General features: G+C 39.0%; 1 protein-coding gene across 4 annotated transcripts in view; it reads left to right on the top strand.

Moving 5' to 3' along the window:
• Fhl1 (four and a half LIM domains 1) overlaps positions 1–18,655 on the top strand; it is a 57,452-nt gene that overhangs the window by 29,321 nt on the left and 9,476 nt on the right. For 2 of the 4 annotated variants that reach the window (XM_005001363.4, XM_003464713.5), the window contains exon 1: positions 14,923–15,111. The exons of the other annotated variants lie outside the window; for them this stretch is intronic. In XM_005001363.4, the coding sequence (XP_005001420.2) occupies positions 15,090–15,111 (22 nt within the window). In that variant the 5' untranslated portion in view covers positions 14,923–15,089. Of the gene's footprint in view, positions 1–14,922; positions 15,112–18,655 lie in introns of those variants that run through there. 4 annotated transcript variants of the gene reach the window in all.

The following is an 18,655-nucleotide window of genomic DNA, read 5'->3' on the forward strand; positions in this document are numbered from 1 at the left end:
TTTCCTTTGTGTTACATGGTCACATTATTTGTACTCTTGAAACTTGGAAAGCTAGCCTAAGAAATGCAATTGAGATCTTATTTATATGAATGAAATGGGAGAATTGGGATTCAGAATAGTAAAGGAAATGATACTGTGTAGCAGGGGATAAATACTATGGCAGGGGCAGTGGGAGGGAGGAACAGATTCAGAATCAGAAAGTCACTCGTGTGATAACTCTCCTTTCTATTAATTTTAGGGAGAGTTTAATGGCTGCTTATATTACCTAAGATCATGAATTTAATAAATACTAAGAGTAAAAAAAGAGCTCTTTTAGCCTAGTGGTTTTCACATTATATTTTATAGAACCCTAGAATTCATCCTGTAGATGTGTTTCAGAGGTTTGACCAACATTTGAATTAGATTTTTAGAAGTGTGTAGAGCTGTTTAAAAAGCTAATAAAAATGACAGACATACTCAACTGAGTTTTATAAGTAACTTTTAACGTGCTGGAGAATACTCAGTGATTGACTTTAAAATAAGTAAAGGCTATTAATGTCAGCCTAAAATAAAATTTTGAATAGCACTTATCTGTCATCCATCAAAGTCAGGGTAATATTTCTCTTGGGGGAATAAAGACAAAAGGTCTATGGCAGGACCATTACACTAAAGCCATGGGTGTTAAGGCTCTGGCCTGTGAAAGCTGAAGTTACATTTGGGTTTCCAGTTACCATGAGCACTTACCGATCTGTTATATTTAGATTTTTTTTTCTAGTATCTTTAGGAATCTGGAAGCAGATGAGTATATGCTTTAAACTTGAAATGACCATAAAAGGGGAGAGACACTTAGGAAGCTGGAGGCTGGCCACAGTGGCATCTCTCAGATGGAGCTGAACGAGTGGGTTGGGAACCTTGTTAAATCAAGCTCCTCAAGACAGTCTGAAAGTGTCTGTGTGAGAATCATAGTTTGTTGGGAGATTTTCACGGCTGCTCTGACTGTGACTTGAAAATGAGTTGGACAGATTGCTCTTCTTCGGAGGCACGGGTATTTATTTGCCCTTGTCATATCAGACTGTACCAAGTTCTGTGCCCATAGTCTTATTAAATTTATTCTTTGGAAGCCAGTCCTACTTCTGTGTAACTGCAGTCCGTTTTGCAGGGTTTTGCTTACCTGTATCTTATTTTACCATAACATTTTACTATGCAGATTTTCAAAGTGGAAATGATTTTTGCAGTGGCCACCCATATAACCATTAGCTATACTTTGCCATTAATACTACACTTTACTTATTTTATTACGTACCTGTTGATCTGCAGTCCATCTTATTGGGGGATGTAGTTCCAAATGTAGTAGATTTCTTCATCAGCTAACTTCACATATTTTACGTACCCAAAGTCTAACATTTTGAACATTTCATTGATTTGCCTAAGTATGCATAGATTTCTGTGAAATAAAAGGTGTAAAATGCACTTTTGTTATTGGGAAAACATACAGGAACCTTATTTTAAAAGTAACAGGTTTCTGGAATTCTGACATAGAGTCAGGGAAAACATACTGGCTTATTTTTTAAATCAACTTTTTTGTGACTCAGATATTGGGTACCTCTAGTAAGGGAGAGTATACTTGCAAATTTTGGTTTCATCAGAGGCAGAAGCCAAGCAACTTGCAGTTCTTATAAAGAGGCAGGATCATCTTTAAAAGCATTTTAAAACACTGAGTGTTAGTTCCTCCCACCAAATCTATTGCATTTGGAAAGTAGAGGAGCAGTTAACTGAGGGCTAAATCGGTCCATTCTGGATCCAGTCCCAAGCTCTGGTGTCAAGGTGTTAAGTACAAATTATTAAAGCAACACTCTGGTTCGAAGGAAGGATGAGGATGGAGATGAAAAGTTTCAGTAGAAAGATCTTGCCCTCTCTTCGTGTGGAAAGCATTCCCTGTATTCTTGCAACACTGCTTTGTTCCTTTTATTTTCAGTTCCCCAAATTGTGTCCAAACACTCTTGGCTCGGGAGGTTGGCTGAATATATTCCCTTCTTGGAATCCTCACTATCCCCCTTGAGCTGGCTGGCAGGAGGTTCCCTTAAAAGTGTGTCCAAGCAGTTTTTCTCACTCTTTCTAAGAGCTAATCCTCTACTTTTCACTTCAGCTCCAGTTGCTGTTGTTTGGGTAGAAACAGACCTCTGGTATAGTCCCGTGTCTTGACAGTCCAAGAGAACAATATATAAGAACAAAAAGTTAGGACAGAAAATCTTTGGGGTGGAGATTAGGTGATGGACACAGGTTGAGAACTTGGTAATGATATATATTTTCAATATATCAGCAGAGGGTAAATTAAAAAAAACGTATAGGGAGTTATAATAATTCACTAACTTATTCAGACAGACACCTGATCCTTTAAAGCCCATAAAAAACCCTTGGCATGATGGGATAACATGCACTTTGGTCTGGGAAGAGACTATTAGGTTGCAAACTTCTTGATTCCTCTACCACTGACTTTCTCTTTGATCTCAAAATATATGACTTACCTTGCAATTATTTCATAATCATTCATAATAAAACTGATTTACTGTATATTGTATAAGTGAGTTTAAAATTGTATCTACTTTGTGTTATAGCTCAAGATGATGAATTAGGAAGATTTAGGAACAATGAGCTTTCAGATCAGAGTTAACTTTCTTTAGGAAAAGGTAATTTGTGTAGTAATACTCTATGTTGTGTAGTTCCTGTGTATAGTATCACCCTTAATTAAATGTTTCCACAAATCAATTGAGAATATTAGTTTTCTTTTTTATTTTAAAGAGAAAAGATTAATTTTCTTAAGTGTAACATCTTTAAAATACATAAACATTGATCACTATGTCTTATGGCTAGTAGGAAGGCGGAACGTTCTCTAGATTTATGCACAGGACAACTGACAGTACTTGAGCTTCTATTCTTAGTTTGACCTTGCCCCCTCCTTCTCTTAAGGCAAGACACACAGTCTTTTAATGTTTCATTTATCTACCTATAACACCTATAATCTTATTTCATGGAAACAGTACCCGGTTTAAATCTGATAGCATTTAAAGACTTGATGCAGAAAGTGTCATGAATGTCCAAATTACTATGTAGAGAGTATTTTTTTATGTTGAATGATAATCTTGACAAATTACTAATTACTACATTTAGAAAGTTACAACTCGGGAGGGAATTGATATTTGATATTGTTGTGCTGTGTGTTCTAAGTTACCATCATAACAGTAGGAAAATAAACCCTATCCTGGCTGTGTTACAAAGGGATTAACTCACTTCTTCAAGTCGTTACTAAAGTTCCATCCCTTTAAACAACACGAAGTCAAAGTATTCCTCATTTTACTTTTTCTTAAAAAACAGCAGGATTTTGGTAAGAACTTGTCATTTTCAATATAAAGAATGAAGGATGAACCATGTTGGTTACTTAGAACAACTAAAAATACCCTTTACAAATATGTAGATGAGTATGCTTTTGATTTTTACATCAAAGCAAAGAAATAAGATTAGGTAGAGCTTGCTTATGCATTTGTTCCCAGCTACTTGTGCCTTCTCAAAGAACTAAATATTACTAAACACTAGGGGATTAAATAGCTTGATGAAGCAAAACTAAAATACCCATATTACTATTTTCTAAATTTTACATCCTTGCAAATTTAGGTTAATGTGAAAGAGAATCTGTCACAGGAATTGCCAATCTTTTCACAATGATGTGCCTTTAGATTTTTAAAATGCATGATAAGTGTGTGTTTTTATTGAGAAAATTACATCAGTCATGTGAAAAATTAAGTCCACTTAAGAAATTGGAAGACCCTACTGCCCTATGTACAAAACCTGATTTTGAGACAGGGTCTCCTTAAGTTGCCCAGACAGTCTGGGCAACTTAAATTGCTAAGTTGCCCAGACTGACCTCAAACTTGGTCTTCCTTCTTAGTCTCCCAAAGTGTTGCGATTACAGGTGGGCACCATCATGCCTAGCTATAGATTTTTTTCTTTTCCAAGTATTTTATAGTATTTTCAGTTTATACATTACTGGGAGACATATTACTCAATTTTGTTCGTAAAATGATTCTAAGGGAAAGAAGGAGAGGTATTAGTATCTCCATTTCATAGATGCAGAAAGAAAGTTAATTTGGCTAGTCAGCAATTCAGTACTCGGAGACTGTATCCAGGGTTTCTGATTCCAAGTCCAGTGCTCTTTTCTTGAGTTGCAACACGGTAACATCACAAGAACATTCACTGTGCTTTTGATTAAATGAAACGTTTGAATTAATTTAATGTTTATACTGTTATCTTAGGTTAACATTAGAGTTAACTTGATTTTGAGCTTGTTAAATGTGTTTGAAAGTCAGATATCCTCTTTTAACAACTTCTGAATTCATCTCTTTTTCTCTACACTTCCTGGTCAAAATTTTAACATTATTATTGACAGTTTGAAGGGAATTAGAAATTAGGTTTTGACATTTGTATATATTCCTGGTTTGCCATACTGAATTATCACACTACCACAACTTGGGAACCCCGTGTTAACATCTAACAAATAGCCCGAATACATACTTTAAAAACGTGTTGCATATATTTAACCCAATTTATAAACATCAACCCTTTTCCTGAAATCCAGTTAATTTTTTTTAAATGTTCACAATGAGATTAGAAAGAGAGTGCTTTTTTTTTTCTTTTTTGTAGAAGCAGACAGGTATAATCTAAATTGGTAAGTCAGTGACAAATAGCCACAGAGCACAAGACACCTGGCTTCAGTGAGTTATGTGACCTTTACAAATCCAAGTGCCCATTTCAGAAACCACTGACCTTTGAGGCTGTAAGCCATGCACTATTCTTCTGCCTCAAAGGAGGAACAATTAAAGGGTGAATTGAACATCCTCACACAGATATCGTTGAAAAATCCCTGACAGACTTGTATCACGATAGTAGTCTTGTTTTCCCAGCATTCAGCTTTAAGGTCAGCCTGTGACTCAGGGCCCTGTGCCTCAGTGACATGTTGCCAGTCTGAGCATCCAAGAGGGCCTGCGCCCAGCTGAGATTGCTCCATTATAATCCCCAGCTGAGGAATCAGCCACCTTTTATTTTTTAAAATAGATGAAGGCAACACGAACATTTGAAAGTCAACTACCACATGTGCTTTTCAGCTTTTTAACCTGAAGCTTTGAGGAATAGTGAGATACCCCTTCAATTTTGACAAGTAGATCCTTCGTTGCTACTGATAGAACACAGTACTGTGGCGCAGTGTGTCATGAATATGTGTGCGTTGTCACTGTAAGTGTTTTACTAAGTTTATTGTGTTTAAATTCCCAGGCGAGGCATTGTGATTTGGTGCGAAGCACACTAGGCTTGGAATCCAAAGCCACTTCCTCGCTGGGCAGCTTATTAGCTAAAACGTAACCTTAGCGTAGTTGGCATGGGATTTCCAGATGGCATCTTCTCTGCATGAGCAGAAATAATCTGCCATTTCAGTAAGCTTCAGTGGGTGCTCCCAGACCCGCTTGAGATCTCTCATCCTCTTCCTTTTTCTCTCCCTCTCCTGGTGAATCGGAACTCACCTTCATTTAAATGTCCGAGTTGTAGAGGAAGGCACTCTGATTAAATTACTTTTTAAAATTGCTACACTCCACCTTTTAAAAGCAACGATATTTCGTTTTCCCTTTTCCTCCCACTTTCTCTTTGGTTCTCCCCCCTCCCACGGGTAGGCATGCTATCTCTGAACTACATCCTCTTGTCATTTTTTTACTTTGTCATAAGATCTTGCCAAGTTCCGGGACTGGCCTTGAACTTGTGATCCTTTTCCCTCAGTCTCCCAATTAGTTGTGATTCCTGATGTGTGCCACTGCACCTGATTTTAAAACATATGTGCATACTCCTTACACTAGAGGACTGGGAACAAACATCTGTCAATAACGGACCAAGTGAAAAAAATAATGAACCAAGTAAATCATCGTATGCCTGCACATGAATACTATGTGCATATTAAAAAGGTAGAAGCTCTTTCTGTACTGACATGGAAAGTTCTCCAAATAAATACATATATCAGTAGAAAATAAATAGAAAAGGCAAGGTGCAGAGGCGATTATATAAGTACCACTATATGTTTTTTTTTTAAAAGAAAAGAGAATACAAATATATATGGAGCTATCTACTTGTTACATACCCCGTGCCTGTGGACAAATAAAGAAGACAGCGGGATCATTGGTTATGAATGAGGGGAAGTGGATGTCTGGTGACATACAAGGGGAGGAAGACTTTTCACTATGTATACTGTGCATACTTACACACACACACACACACACACACACACACACACACACACAATATTCACAGCAGCATTATCATAATAGCTAAAAAGCAGAACAACCCAGAAGTCTCCTCAGTTGATAAATGCACAAAAAATAAGTGGGATATTGATAAAATGGAGTATTACACAGCCATAAAAGAGAATGACAGATAAATGGTATAACATGAATTATCCTTGAAACCATGCTAAATGGGAAAATTCAGGCAGGAAAGGCCATGTATTGCATGATTGTATTCATATGAAATATTTAGGATAAACAAATCGAAGGAGACACAAAGTGGATTACTGGTGTCTGAGTTCTGGATTAGGAGGGCAGGGATGGAGAAGGGGGAGGGTGACTGCAGAGAAGGTTAGGATTTCTTTTTCTTCTTCTCTTTTCCTTTTCTACTTGACATAAAATGGATTTGAAAAGAAAGGTTAGGATTTCTTTCAGGAGGGTGAAAATGTTCTGGAATTAGTGGTGATTGTACAACTTTCTAACTGTATGAAAATCGTTGAATCATACACTTTAAAAGGGTGGGTTTTGTGGTATATAAATGATATCACTGAGGGAACAGCCTGGTAAAGTGAGGAGCATGGACACTTCAAGAGTCACCGTGAACATATAAAGTGGGGAGCAGCTTTTCGGAATTTCCACCCAAGAAATATTTCCATTCTGAAATGTTGCACATCTTATCTCTGATCATGCCAGGAGAGTTTGTCATTTAGCTACCTTCATAAGCACTCACCAGTAATCTTTGCACTTTATAGGATGGTACTGTTAACTCAGTTGAAGCCCTGACTGGTAGAATTTTAAGTAGCATGACTAAATGACTTGGAATGATACAGGGTTATGATCTTGTGACTGCAGGTCCTCCCCAATCCCTGCCACTACAAGAGGTCACTGGAGTTTTCAGAAGAGCTTGAGAGTCTTTGGGGTCCATCTGTGCTTTCCTCATAGCTGAATCCAGAGCTGTTCCTGCCCTGTACTACTGCTTCCCAAGCGCCAGAGTATGCGCGGCCCCACATGGCATTCTGCTGGGGTGAGCTGAGTCACAGGTTTAAGCAGCCCTTCCTGACAGGAGGGGATCATTTGGAGTCTGCTTTGAGATCTGTGGCTCAGAAAATACAGCTTTTCCTCAGTGACTGTTTGTTCATAGGTGTTAGGTCATTGTGCATTGTTGTCCAGAGGTACAAGTGGCACCATAGCATCTGGCCTGCCCACATGTTAGTTAGATAGTAGTCTTCCCAGACTCTTCCCTACTCTGGATGCTTTAACCTGAACTCATCGTGGGGTGGGCGTGGGGGACTGAGCAGTGGATGGTTGGTCAAGTGTGGGGCGGATGGTGCAAAAGTCTCAGACCTGAGACCTTTGGTATTGCTGTACTCACCCAAGTGATATCTCAACACAAGCAGCCATATTTCCTCTGAGCTGTTGAGTCCATGCTGTAAGCAGTCTGACATGACTGGTTCTTTCAGATTTAGGCCTTTGACATTTATGCAGGATAAACATACCAAATTCAAAAGTAGTCTGCATTCTAGTTGGAGCTGTCTAGTAGATATAAGAAGCCTCTTTTTGATGTTGGTTTTTGTGGAGTAACATAAACTCTAAAATGTCAAGCAAGGATAGTTTGCCTTATTAATTAGCACTCATGAAAGCAAACTTTTTTTGGTGTGTTGGAAAGTGTTAACTCCAGCCAGAAAAGTCTAATCATCCATTGGGCTAACTGGGCCCTGTCTTGATAAGGCAACAGTAGGAAAGAATTGCCTACCTCAAGACTCAACAAATGGCTGAGGCCTATTTATTGGGCTTTTCACTAGAGGATCAAAGAGGTTTGTTCTCTCTAGGTCTCCAACGTCTGTTCATAAACACTTCTTATTGATGTTAGATACACATCTCTCCCTACTGCATCATCCTGCTGCTGGAGAGGCCAATTCCTCTGAGCCTATAAAACTTTAAGATTTGCTCTGTGAGGCTCCTGCCTTTGTCAGGCCCATGGCCCTTGCAGTTGGGCTCTTGGCCAAGACCTTGAACTCTTAACTCTTTTCCACATATGTCATGTGAACTGATAAACTTGAAGATAAATTGTATTTGCAAGAATCTGCTTTGCTCGGGACAGCTAGTTTAAAGAGTGTTGCTTACTAATAATATGTAGTGCTTACTGTGTGCCAGACACTGGTCTAAATGTTATTAATACTACTGTATTTCTCACAGTGACCCTATTACATCAGTACTATTATTAGCTCCATTTTACAGTTGAGTAGATTGAGTCACAGAGAAGTGAAGTTCACTTATGTCTTATAATCAGAAAGGCTCCAGAGTATTTAGCCTCTGCACTATCATGTCTGGAAACTATAAAATAAATATATGAAGCTCAGGGAAAATTCCACATCATTTGTGTGAGAACTAACAATGTTAATTGTTCAGCCAATCTCATAAGAAATGAAGCCTTGAATTTCTTTTAGCTCCTGATAATAACTTGGGATGCAGTGTAAACCAGTTTATTGAAGTTCATGAATGCAATAGAAGAATCATTGTTATTTCTGTTTCCTTTTCTATACCTTAGACAGTCTGGTCTGATTTATACTGGGTACATAGTTCATGTATTAGTTCTCTCTGATTATCACACTGCTTGAAAGCTAACAAGAAGGGCTGAGGTTAAGATAAGTGTGACATAAGGTAAGTGTGACATAATGTGCGTGTTCTTTGGTGGTTACTGCCACTCTAGCTCTAGGTACAGAGTGCCCCTGCCTTTTGATGTTAGAAATTGAATCCAGGACCTTGTGTATGCTGAATGCTTGCTGTGAAACTGAGCTACACCCTCAGTGCCGAGACCTTCCTTTTAACACGGCCTGTTTACTGATCTTTGGGTTCATCTCATTCTCTTTCACGTACTTGATGCCTGAAAAGTGAACATATTGCTTGACTTGGAGAGCTTTGAAATCACACACTTGTTCTTAAGTGTCAGTTGTGTTGGGTGGATTTCTGCTACTCTATTCAAATGAGTCCTTGCTTGTCTCAGCTGTCACTTCCAAGTTATCACAGCTAAATTTCATGTTCTCTTTGACTAGACTTTTGCAGTAGCATGAAGGAATCTATATGGTTCCATCCACAAGTCACGTAACTATTCTTAGTCTCAGGGTGTGTGACCTGGAGCAGCTTCTGCTGATGACTACCAAACCAAGGGAACATGAATCTCATTTCCTATACACCATGTTCCTGCATTTTGCATTGTCACAAGTAATTACCATTTGCTGGAAGAAGCATGAGAAGGAGCAAAGATCAGCGCTTTGAGAGTGTGGACATCCAGGAAGTAGACATGAGTTGCACCTAACTCAGGGAGGCAAGTTACCTCTTCATTTGGGGTGGCAGTTTTCACATTTCTGAAATGAAACAATTGGACTATACTGGATTGAAGATGATTTTCAGCTCTTATCATTAGGCAATCATAATAGAGGTGGAAATACATGCAGAGCAGAGCAGCTCACTTCATCTTCAGGTCTTCCTAGAATCTCTGGCTTTTGGAGGGACCTATAGTTCTTGCCATGCAGACTGACCAACAGGAAATTCAAGCTACCTTTGAGACAGTAATTTATTGGCACGCCACAGGTTGCAATTATTGTGGTCTTGCAGTTTTCATGTTGTAGTGTCTGTCCTGGCATAACAGAAGAGCTCTTTCTACATGGAATTTTTTGTGTTTGCCATCTCAACACGATCATTGTGGGCCACCACCCACCTGGATCTGTCCATAAGAACTACTGGGTGGAATCTGGATTAAGACACTGCTGGAGCAGACAAATAAGGACCCCTGGGAAACAAGGAAGATGGCCAAGTAAGCTTTCACCCTCTGTATTTGTTCAGAGAAGGAAGAAGCTTTCACCTTCTGTATTTGTTCAGTCCTCCAGAATCCAGATTCACCATGCTATCCAAATAGTCAACTCAAGTGCCTAACAAAATATGGACTGCCTAAGTGACATAGAGGTTACCAATTTGCCATGTTCACACTCCCACTTTTGTGCACCACGTTAAGTTCAGATGTTCTGCCAAGCAAAACCCACACAACTACTTGTGAGTTTCTTCAACCTTGACCTTGGACTGTCTTCTAATGTTTGAAAGCACCACTGCAGAATGAAGTAATGTATTTCTTATAGTCCTACCATAAGTGAAGACAGATTATATGTTACTAGTCTTACAATTTCACAGTAGGAATCAGGGATCATGATCTCTTTGTATCATGCAGTCAGTCATAGTTATCAGCATTAAGGGTCCATGTATGGATGGGAGCGATTTTGATGTGCCGTTCTTTCCTGTTATGGATTTTAATCAGCTGGGTGAATTACAGAATGGGCTCATGGAATGTTTAGCCCTCAAGCATCTATCAGAGGCTTGAAATGTTCATAACAGGTGGGGTTGGTGAACGCCAGGATTTAGCATGATTGAAAGGGTGTTTGGAGTCATGGCACATGGCAACATGGAAATAAAACAGATATATCACAAGTGGGTGGTAGAAATAGACTGGAAGAGAATTTTAACACCAAAAATATGACAAGGATTTATCCTTACCCGCTTCTTGGTTTCATGAAACATTTATTTTCCCTCGATCAGAGATTCTGTATTTGCAGTATATATTTGCTTCTAAAATTCTTAAAGATTTCTATTTATTTTCTTGTTCTACTTTTCTCTTTTAAGTGCCACCTGTATTTTTTAAAATCCAAGATAAACCATATTGACTTGCCTTGAAAGTCACTTGTTCAGCGTTGTCCTAAGAAATGATTTTGGTTAGAAGTCCATAAAATAAATGTACGGTATGATTGGGATAATTTCTACATCTTGGTGAGGGTCTAGTAACAATACAGGAAGGGGCAGACTTTGGGGACAGGAGACATTTAAGACTGTTACTAATCATGGAATGACATTTCCAAAAACCAAATGACAGAGGCCATGTGGCACATGTTGCAATTACTAATCCCTGAATGAATATTATGAAGAAACCACCTAAAAACCCTGGTCAGTTGTGAAATGGATTTCATGAGCATTTTCATGGCACCTCACTGTTTGCAGGGTCTTTTATTCCACGTGCCTCTTTTTGTAACAGCTCTTCCCCTTTTCATAGCACCTTTGCCTTTGCTCTGAGATTTAGATACTGTTTGGGGAAGCACAATACTTTAATTTGGCACTTGCACGATGAAATTAGCCCTCTTGAGTTTCTAGAGGTGCTCCCTCATCTGCTTTCTGATAAGCACGACATTTAAGCAGTGACTTTGCAAAACTGGACATGTCAATAGGAAAAAGTACTCTTCCCGCCTTAAAGATTGACAGGAACCTGAGATGGGCAAAGATGTCCTGGACTTTTTCTGGCAAGAGTACATAGAACAAGACATACTCTGGAGAGTTCAGCATTGAATCACATCATATCATAGTACATGACTAGATGCCTTAATCTTGCAGTTGGAGTCACTCAGGAGAAATTGTTGGCGTAGGGACTAGCAACCTGACAAAATTATATTGAGAAAAGACTTGTAGCATATTAATTTCCTACTGGTAGGAAAAGGGAGAAGAGTAATGCAAGAAAATGAAGATGAAATCTTTGATCAATCCGCGAAGATTCATTGCAGGTTGTTGCCAAACTTGCTTCTGGCCTTACTAATGGCTAGTAATTCTATTTGGGAATGTCTTTAAAGAAAAATAGAATTCAGGAGAAGGGAGATTGTGAGGCATGCCGTGAAGGAGGAACTCTCGAGGATGTGTATGGGCCAAGTGGGTCACTGAATTTACCACGTTTGGGTGTTTTGATACACCACTTCGAAGTGTGGTCTTCCCAGTGGTGATTCGGAGGCCGAGTTTGGATTAGACTGAAGTGTGTGAATCCCCACAAATGGGATCCACCATAATCTTACTATTCCTTTTACTCAACAATAGGATCCTGTTTAAGGGGATTCATTATGGACCTCTGAGAAGAGCTGCATTGTAAAGTCCAAAATAAGGGGGATTCTTTGCCACTGGCATTGCCTGCCACATTCACAGAATTTCAGCCACAGAGGGATCTTTGGCTCCGTTCCACCTTTCTGTTTAGGCTGTCCTCCCAGTCCGGTCCTGTAGTGTCCCTCCTACCCAGTATTTCCTTCCTGTGCCCATTGTCACTGCTTATCACCCCCTCAGCTTTCCCCTCCACCTCAGCTAGACAGATGCAGTGTTCTTCTGAACTGTTTCTCTGCCTCCAGACTCTTCCTCTGAGATGTGTCCTTTTTCTCTTTGCTTCACTAAACACCGGGCAGCCTCACAATAGTATATAAAAGCGCTTTGTAAACAGTGCAATGATTATAGAGGATATTATGAAACCATACTGTTAACACATAACAGGATCAGCTCTGACACTAATGAAGCCAGTGACTGTTGGGTTGTCTGTTAATAACATCAAGGTTCCTGAACCACTGACCCAGGATGGAACAAAGTTACCAACTATCATTATTGTGTCTTTCACATTGCAGAGGGCATTTTCTTTTTCTTTCCTTTTATTTTTTGAGAAGTTCTGGTTTTGTCACTTGAGGGTATCAACAGTGGGGACCAGTGTCTGAGCAGACAGTGCTTCATGCTTCGTGGAGTTTTAGGAAGACAGAGTTACCTAGATGATACAAGTTACAGCTGGAACAGTACAGTAGTTGTGGAGCCAAACTCCCAGCTCATACTCATTTGTCATAGTTGACTAATTAGTGGTCAGAGAGTAGTTCTCTTGTCGTTGAATTTTATCTTATATTTCAAGCAAAACAGACATTTAAAAGCTATATGGGTACCCATAATCTGTGGTTTTCAGACATAAAAAAATCTACATTTTTGCTACAAGAGTCTACCTCCCGATGCATAACTTGAAACTAGAATTGACATGCTAAGGAAAAGCATTTGGTACACTTTGCTTATTTTTTGCAGAACTATAAGGGGACATTTAAAATATATTTTACCTGAAAGTATGCTTTATCACAATCTCAAAGTTAGTGTTTGTAAAGGTCAGTCATATAATAAAATAAAAGTATTTCTCCTGGGTGAAAAGTCTTAAGTTTATTTTACTGGTGCAATATTGTAACTGGCCAATGTCTCTGCTGTAATGTAATCAGTCTGGACAGGGAAAAGGCTAAAAAGGTGAAGAGGAAGTGCGTGGTGCCACTTCCTTTTTTTCTAGGCTTTGTTTTTGACCCTAAAATGTAATATATTTGCTTGAAATATCCTGGCTTTTATTGTGATGCCATTCTCCACCTCACTAGGAGTTAGGGACAATATCAGATATTTTTTAGGATAACTTTTGCTTCATTGTTTAAAGAGTATAACATTAGAAAACTCATTCATTCGTTTTTCCGTGAAGCTTTTACCGTGGTGTGCTGTGAGAACACAAAGACACGCAAAGCATCATCCCAGCCTTCAGCCAGGTAGGCAAGAGTAAGGACAACAGCAGCGCCACGCACCATTAGACAATCAGTGGCTGTAAAGTTACATGGCCCAGGGCCTCTCCCGGTATGAAAGGTGCCTGACTTCCCTGAAGTTCAGTACCCCAAGCCAGTTTCAGGATTCTGGGTAGAACTACTTTATTGGGGGCATAATCGACATGTTTATGTCCTTTTAATTCATTTTTCAACACATGATTTTTGGGCTCCTCCTAGGAGCTGAGCTATACTCTAGGTGCTGGTCCCTGCCCTCATGAAGCAGAAGAGAAAATTAGAAAAGTAAGAGAAGTCAGTGTGATGATTACTTTGTTAGAAGGGCCCAAGTACTGTGGAGAATGACAAATTGGGGGAGCGCGGTAGGAAGAGTGTAGTGTGGGGACTGTGGCTGCCATTTGAGCCATGTAGGTGGTCAGAGAAGGCTTCACTGACAAAGTGGTTGGAGCGGAGACTTTAAGGGAATAGAGGAACAACCATGAAAGGCTCTGTGCTGAGAGGGTACACGGGACAGTGAGACCAGTGCGGCAGGAGCCAGGACAAGAGGGCCAGGGGTGAGGCCAGAGGAGGAACAAGGGTGCGGCCCTACGGGGTCCTGGAGGCTTTTCCTAGAACTTGCTGGTTGTCAGTCTCCAGCCAGTGATGGCCTGTGGAGCTGCTAGAACATATAAGGTTGTTGTCTTCGTTTTCATTCATGTTTTTACTTTTGTTATCCGAGAGGGTAAAATGCAAGTGGTTGAGTTGGTGAGACAAAGTGTCATCTTGTATGTCTTCTGGGGGTGTGTATGTGTGCCTGTTCTGATCTTACGCTGGGGAAATGGGTGGCTAGAATTGCTCTCGTTTGCAGCACTCTCCTGATCTCTGGTACATACCAAGGAGGACACTGTAATGCCCTTAATCTCCATAGTTGTGGTAACAAAAGTCTATGTCTTATAGTTACTTTTATCATTAATAGCATAAAAATGTGTTGTTTATAGGACTGAATGCAAGCTCTTGAGGCACATAAAGTGGATTAATAAGGTTGGCTCACCGTTAAGCTATGTGAGAGCTGAGTCCAAATTTTATTCCGGTACAGGGATGACTTTCTATGTGGCCTCTCTGGCTCTGGAGCTAATTTGGATGCTGAGTAGCCCCACAGGTATTTATATGTAGCATTTGGTATTTTTACTGGGTCCTATTCTTCTCCCTTGGATCACCTAAAATGGTTAAGAATTTTCTAGTGGGATTAAGGTTGTGATCTCTGGGGAGGGGTGAGACATCTGCTCTTGGTTATTTTTGTGTGAGCTGCTTCCCCTTAAATGTATGTTCACAAATGAGCCATAGCCTTATCATCTGGGGTTGAGGAAACACTGGTCTAGGTGCTGCTCCTGAACTTGGTCTCTGAGCCATGGCTTCTCATAGACACTCAGGTAAAACCTTTATGTTCCTTCTCTTGAGTACAGTTTTGTTGGGGGCAGTCTGTCATTTGACCTGACCAACAGAAAATTTTTGATTGAATGATTTTAGTCTTGTCTAAATAGTACATAAGTCATAGTTTGTCTCTGTTTTGTTCTTGTCCTCTAATGCTCTTTGAAAGGCAAAAGACTATTTTTACTCAAGTAAAATTAGCAGTTGAATGATTGTATGTGCATACATACATATATACATATACATATATAAATATATGACTTATTACATTTTTCAGGATGTCTTATGAAACTTAAAAAGTTATGAGAAGAAAGATAGATTTTTTGCTTAGGAAGTTTTGGATACTTGTAGAATATAACTCTTCATTTTAATCATGCCAGAAATCTAACTTAAAGTGTTTGCAAACGAAAATGATATAGAACAGGAGGGAGGAATAATTTATAATTAAGAAATCCATAATGACTTATGATAGCTTCGTTTTTTAAACAATTTTTTTTTATTTCTCTGAAGATACAATCATGGATACTTTTGATATGACAAGTACAGCATTAGATGTTCTTACTGGAAGAAGGGCCAAGGTTTTGGATACCCTAGACCAGGGATGGTGAACTTTTTAGAGCTTTCAATGATACAGACATGCTGCTGTGACACACGTGCCATAGATTCACCACCACTGTCCTAGATCGTCATGACTATGACAGTCCTGATCTTGCTTTGTAACCTGACATTGAGGAAGCCTGTGAAAAGGGGCACAAGGAGGGAAGCCCCGATCTCTGAAGTCAGCCTGCTGCCTGTGTCTCTCCCTGAAGCAAGGAATGTGGCTGTGCGCTGTTGCCCTCTGCCCAAGTAACAGTTTCCTTTCTTGGAGCTGGTGAAGTAAGAAATTAGACAGAAACCAAGCACTCTGTCCTGTGTGCCAGCTTTCAGGTTAAGGGACAAAGTAATTATTGCTGGTAGGTTTTTGAAAACTTAATTGCCTGTCGATATTTCACAGTGGAAATACTTTTGGAAAATTTTCTTTTGATGTTTTGAAGCATATATGCTGCTATGAAATTCCCTACTTTAATTAATTAGTATGTAATGTTTTATTTACTTGTATGTGTTTGAAAGCTGCCTGATTTTTTCCGCAGCCTCCAAGAACTGTTCTACAAAGATGCTACCACATGCCTGTGATTGTGCTTATTGGCAGACACACACACACACACACACACACACACACACACACACACAGTCTGGGTGTAGGCGAACTGGTCAGCCATGCAGTTTGTCCTAATGAACCTTGAATGCACATTAACCGGTAGAGTAACTTTGCATCCTATTCAGTAATTGACACATAAGACAGTATGTTTAAAAGTTGAAATTTTTATGGGTGCACCCAACCTCAGATTTTAAATCACATCAAATCTTTAGATTATTCTTGCATCTCTGAATATGAGAGCTGTAACTGTGATTAAATTAAAACAATTTACCTATATCTTACAGATGATTTTAAAAATTGAGAAATAGCATTTTGTATTGCATTTGGCTCATTAGTTTGTTAAATTAGAGAATAATAACTAGGTCTATGAAAGAGAGAGAGGTTCTCACAGAAGGATAATCAGTATTGCCCTGAATTGGTTTAAGAGCTTCAGATCATTGGATCAGAATCCATTTTTTAGTGACTGTCCACACACTGAGAGGGCATTTCAAAGACAAAAGTGTATAATTTTGACATCGAACACATTGTGGGCAAAAGTAGATAAACTCAGTTCCTTTATTCCTTGGCTGTTCGAGTCAAAGGCCAGGATGAGTTGGTAGGGGAAGGAAGACCATTTGGTGTATTGTATTGCCGTGAGTCCTTTCACGAGCTACTATCCAGTAAGCTCCAATGCTCGACAGTCCTATCTCAGATCAGGGGTGGAATATGAGAGGCTGAGTTGAAAGGGACATAATCAAACTGGATCGATTTCTTAAAATAACTGCAAAATGCTACTCTGACAATTTGGTCAAGAATAAAACTGAATGTTTCATACTTTTAATAACCGCCAAATGACTGTCTGCAACTGGAGAAACCAGGAACACATGTTCGATTGCTGTCAGGTCCCAAGTGTCTTTCCAGTATGAAAGGACATGGTATGTGTAGTATGTAGGACATAAAGCAAAACCTCCTATGTGGACTGTCTGGTACTAGGGTAGAGTCTACCCTAGTGGGACTTTAGAAGCATGTAATTCTTCATTTAGTAATCTTTTGATACCAGGCATAGTCTAAAATAGTGTTATCAATCAAAAGGGATTTATGGGTTTTTTAAAATGCAGCATTCCAGTGAAGTTGTTAATAACATTGAATCATTCTGTACAGTCTGATTTTAAGGAAAGGAAACATTTGTTGATTTTTGTATGAAATTCTGTGAAAGACTGCATTTTAGCTGTGACTCATGAGCTCCGTCTCATTGCAGCTATTTAGGTGTTTATTCCCAAATGTCTGTTGACACCTCTAGGTGCATTAGCATGTCTGTGACACAAGCCTCTTGTTAGTAGTCAGTGCTTCCTTGCATTTGTTAAATGTTCTCAGGAAGGCAACATACCCTCTCTTTGGAAGACAGCATTTATATATAGGGTCAGTATTGTACTGGTATATTAGACTTGGCAATTAGTAGACTAGAAAAAAATCGGAATTGTCTTTTCATTTGGATTACTGTTCATTGTTTATACTATACCTTATAGTACTCAGGGAAAGTGCGTGGTTGGAAAAATACTAGTCAAAATGTTCACTTTCTCTTTGAATATTCTTATTTTGAGCCATGTAGGCATGAAGAAAGAAAAAAGGAATATTATCAAGAAACACATGAGAAAGTACATATAAAAATATGAACAAGACTTACTACATACAAATTGAATCTTCTCTAATGAAAGATTTACAGTAGAAAACAAAGGTTGTGTTACTTGTATGTGTACATGATTAAATTGAGGTCCAAAACTTTTTATTGAGATACTGAGGTTTCTGTAGGGACCTCTTAGCATGTCAGATGTAAATCAGGAAATTTTCTTCCAAAAGAAGAAGATTGTTAAATGAAAAATGTTTCTTTTGAAGCAGGCATAAAAAGCCATGCTATCATGTTAGAATAGATAACCTAAATGTGATCAACCAGCCACAATTTCAACTGCATCTAACTAAGCTTCTAGAATGCTTTTATTAAATACATCTGTGTGAAAAATGTCTGTCTTAAAGAATCCGGGGACAGCTGAGGTAACTGTAATGTATAGGTTAGAATTTGGCACCTTAGCATCACATGATTTCATTTTTAAAACCAGGAAGTAGTATATTGTTTTGTATTAAGTCACTGGTTCATGAAAACACACACAAAAAAACAGGTCCCTTAAAAAGAGAGAAGACATCACAGAAGGAAAATCAGTGTTGCACTGAAATGGGCTTTGTAAAGTTCAAATAGAAGCTTTGATCTTTTGACCACAAACCATGTTGAGTGACCTTCCACACTGAAGTTTCAGAAACTTGGTGGTGGTGACTTATCTCCATCTGTCAGTTAGCAGGATGTGCTTAGTAACACC

This window comes from Cavia porcellus, unplaced genomic scaffold, assembly GCF_034190915.1.
Source record: "Cavia porcellus strain 051 isolate PalLab524CR breed Dunkin Hartley unplaced genomic scaffold, mCavPor4.1 scaffold_3, whole genome shotgun sequence".
Taxonomy (NCBI): domain Eukaryota; kingdom Metazoa; phylum Chordata; class Mammalia; order Rodentia; family Caviidae; genus Cavia; species Cavia porcellus.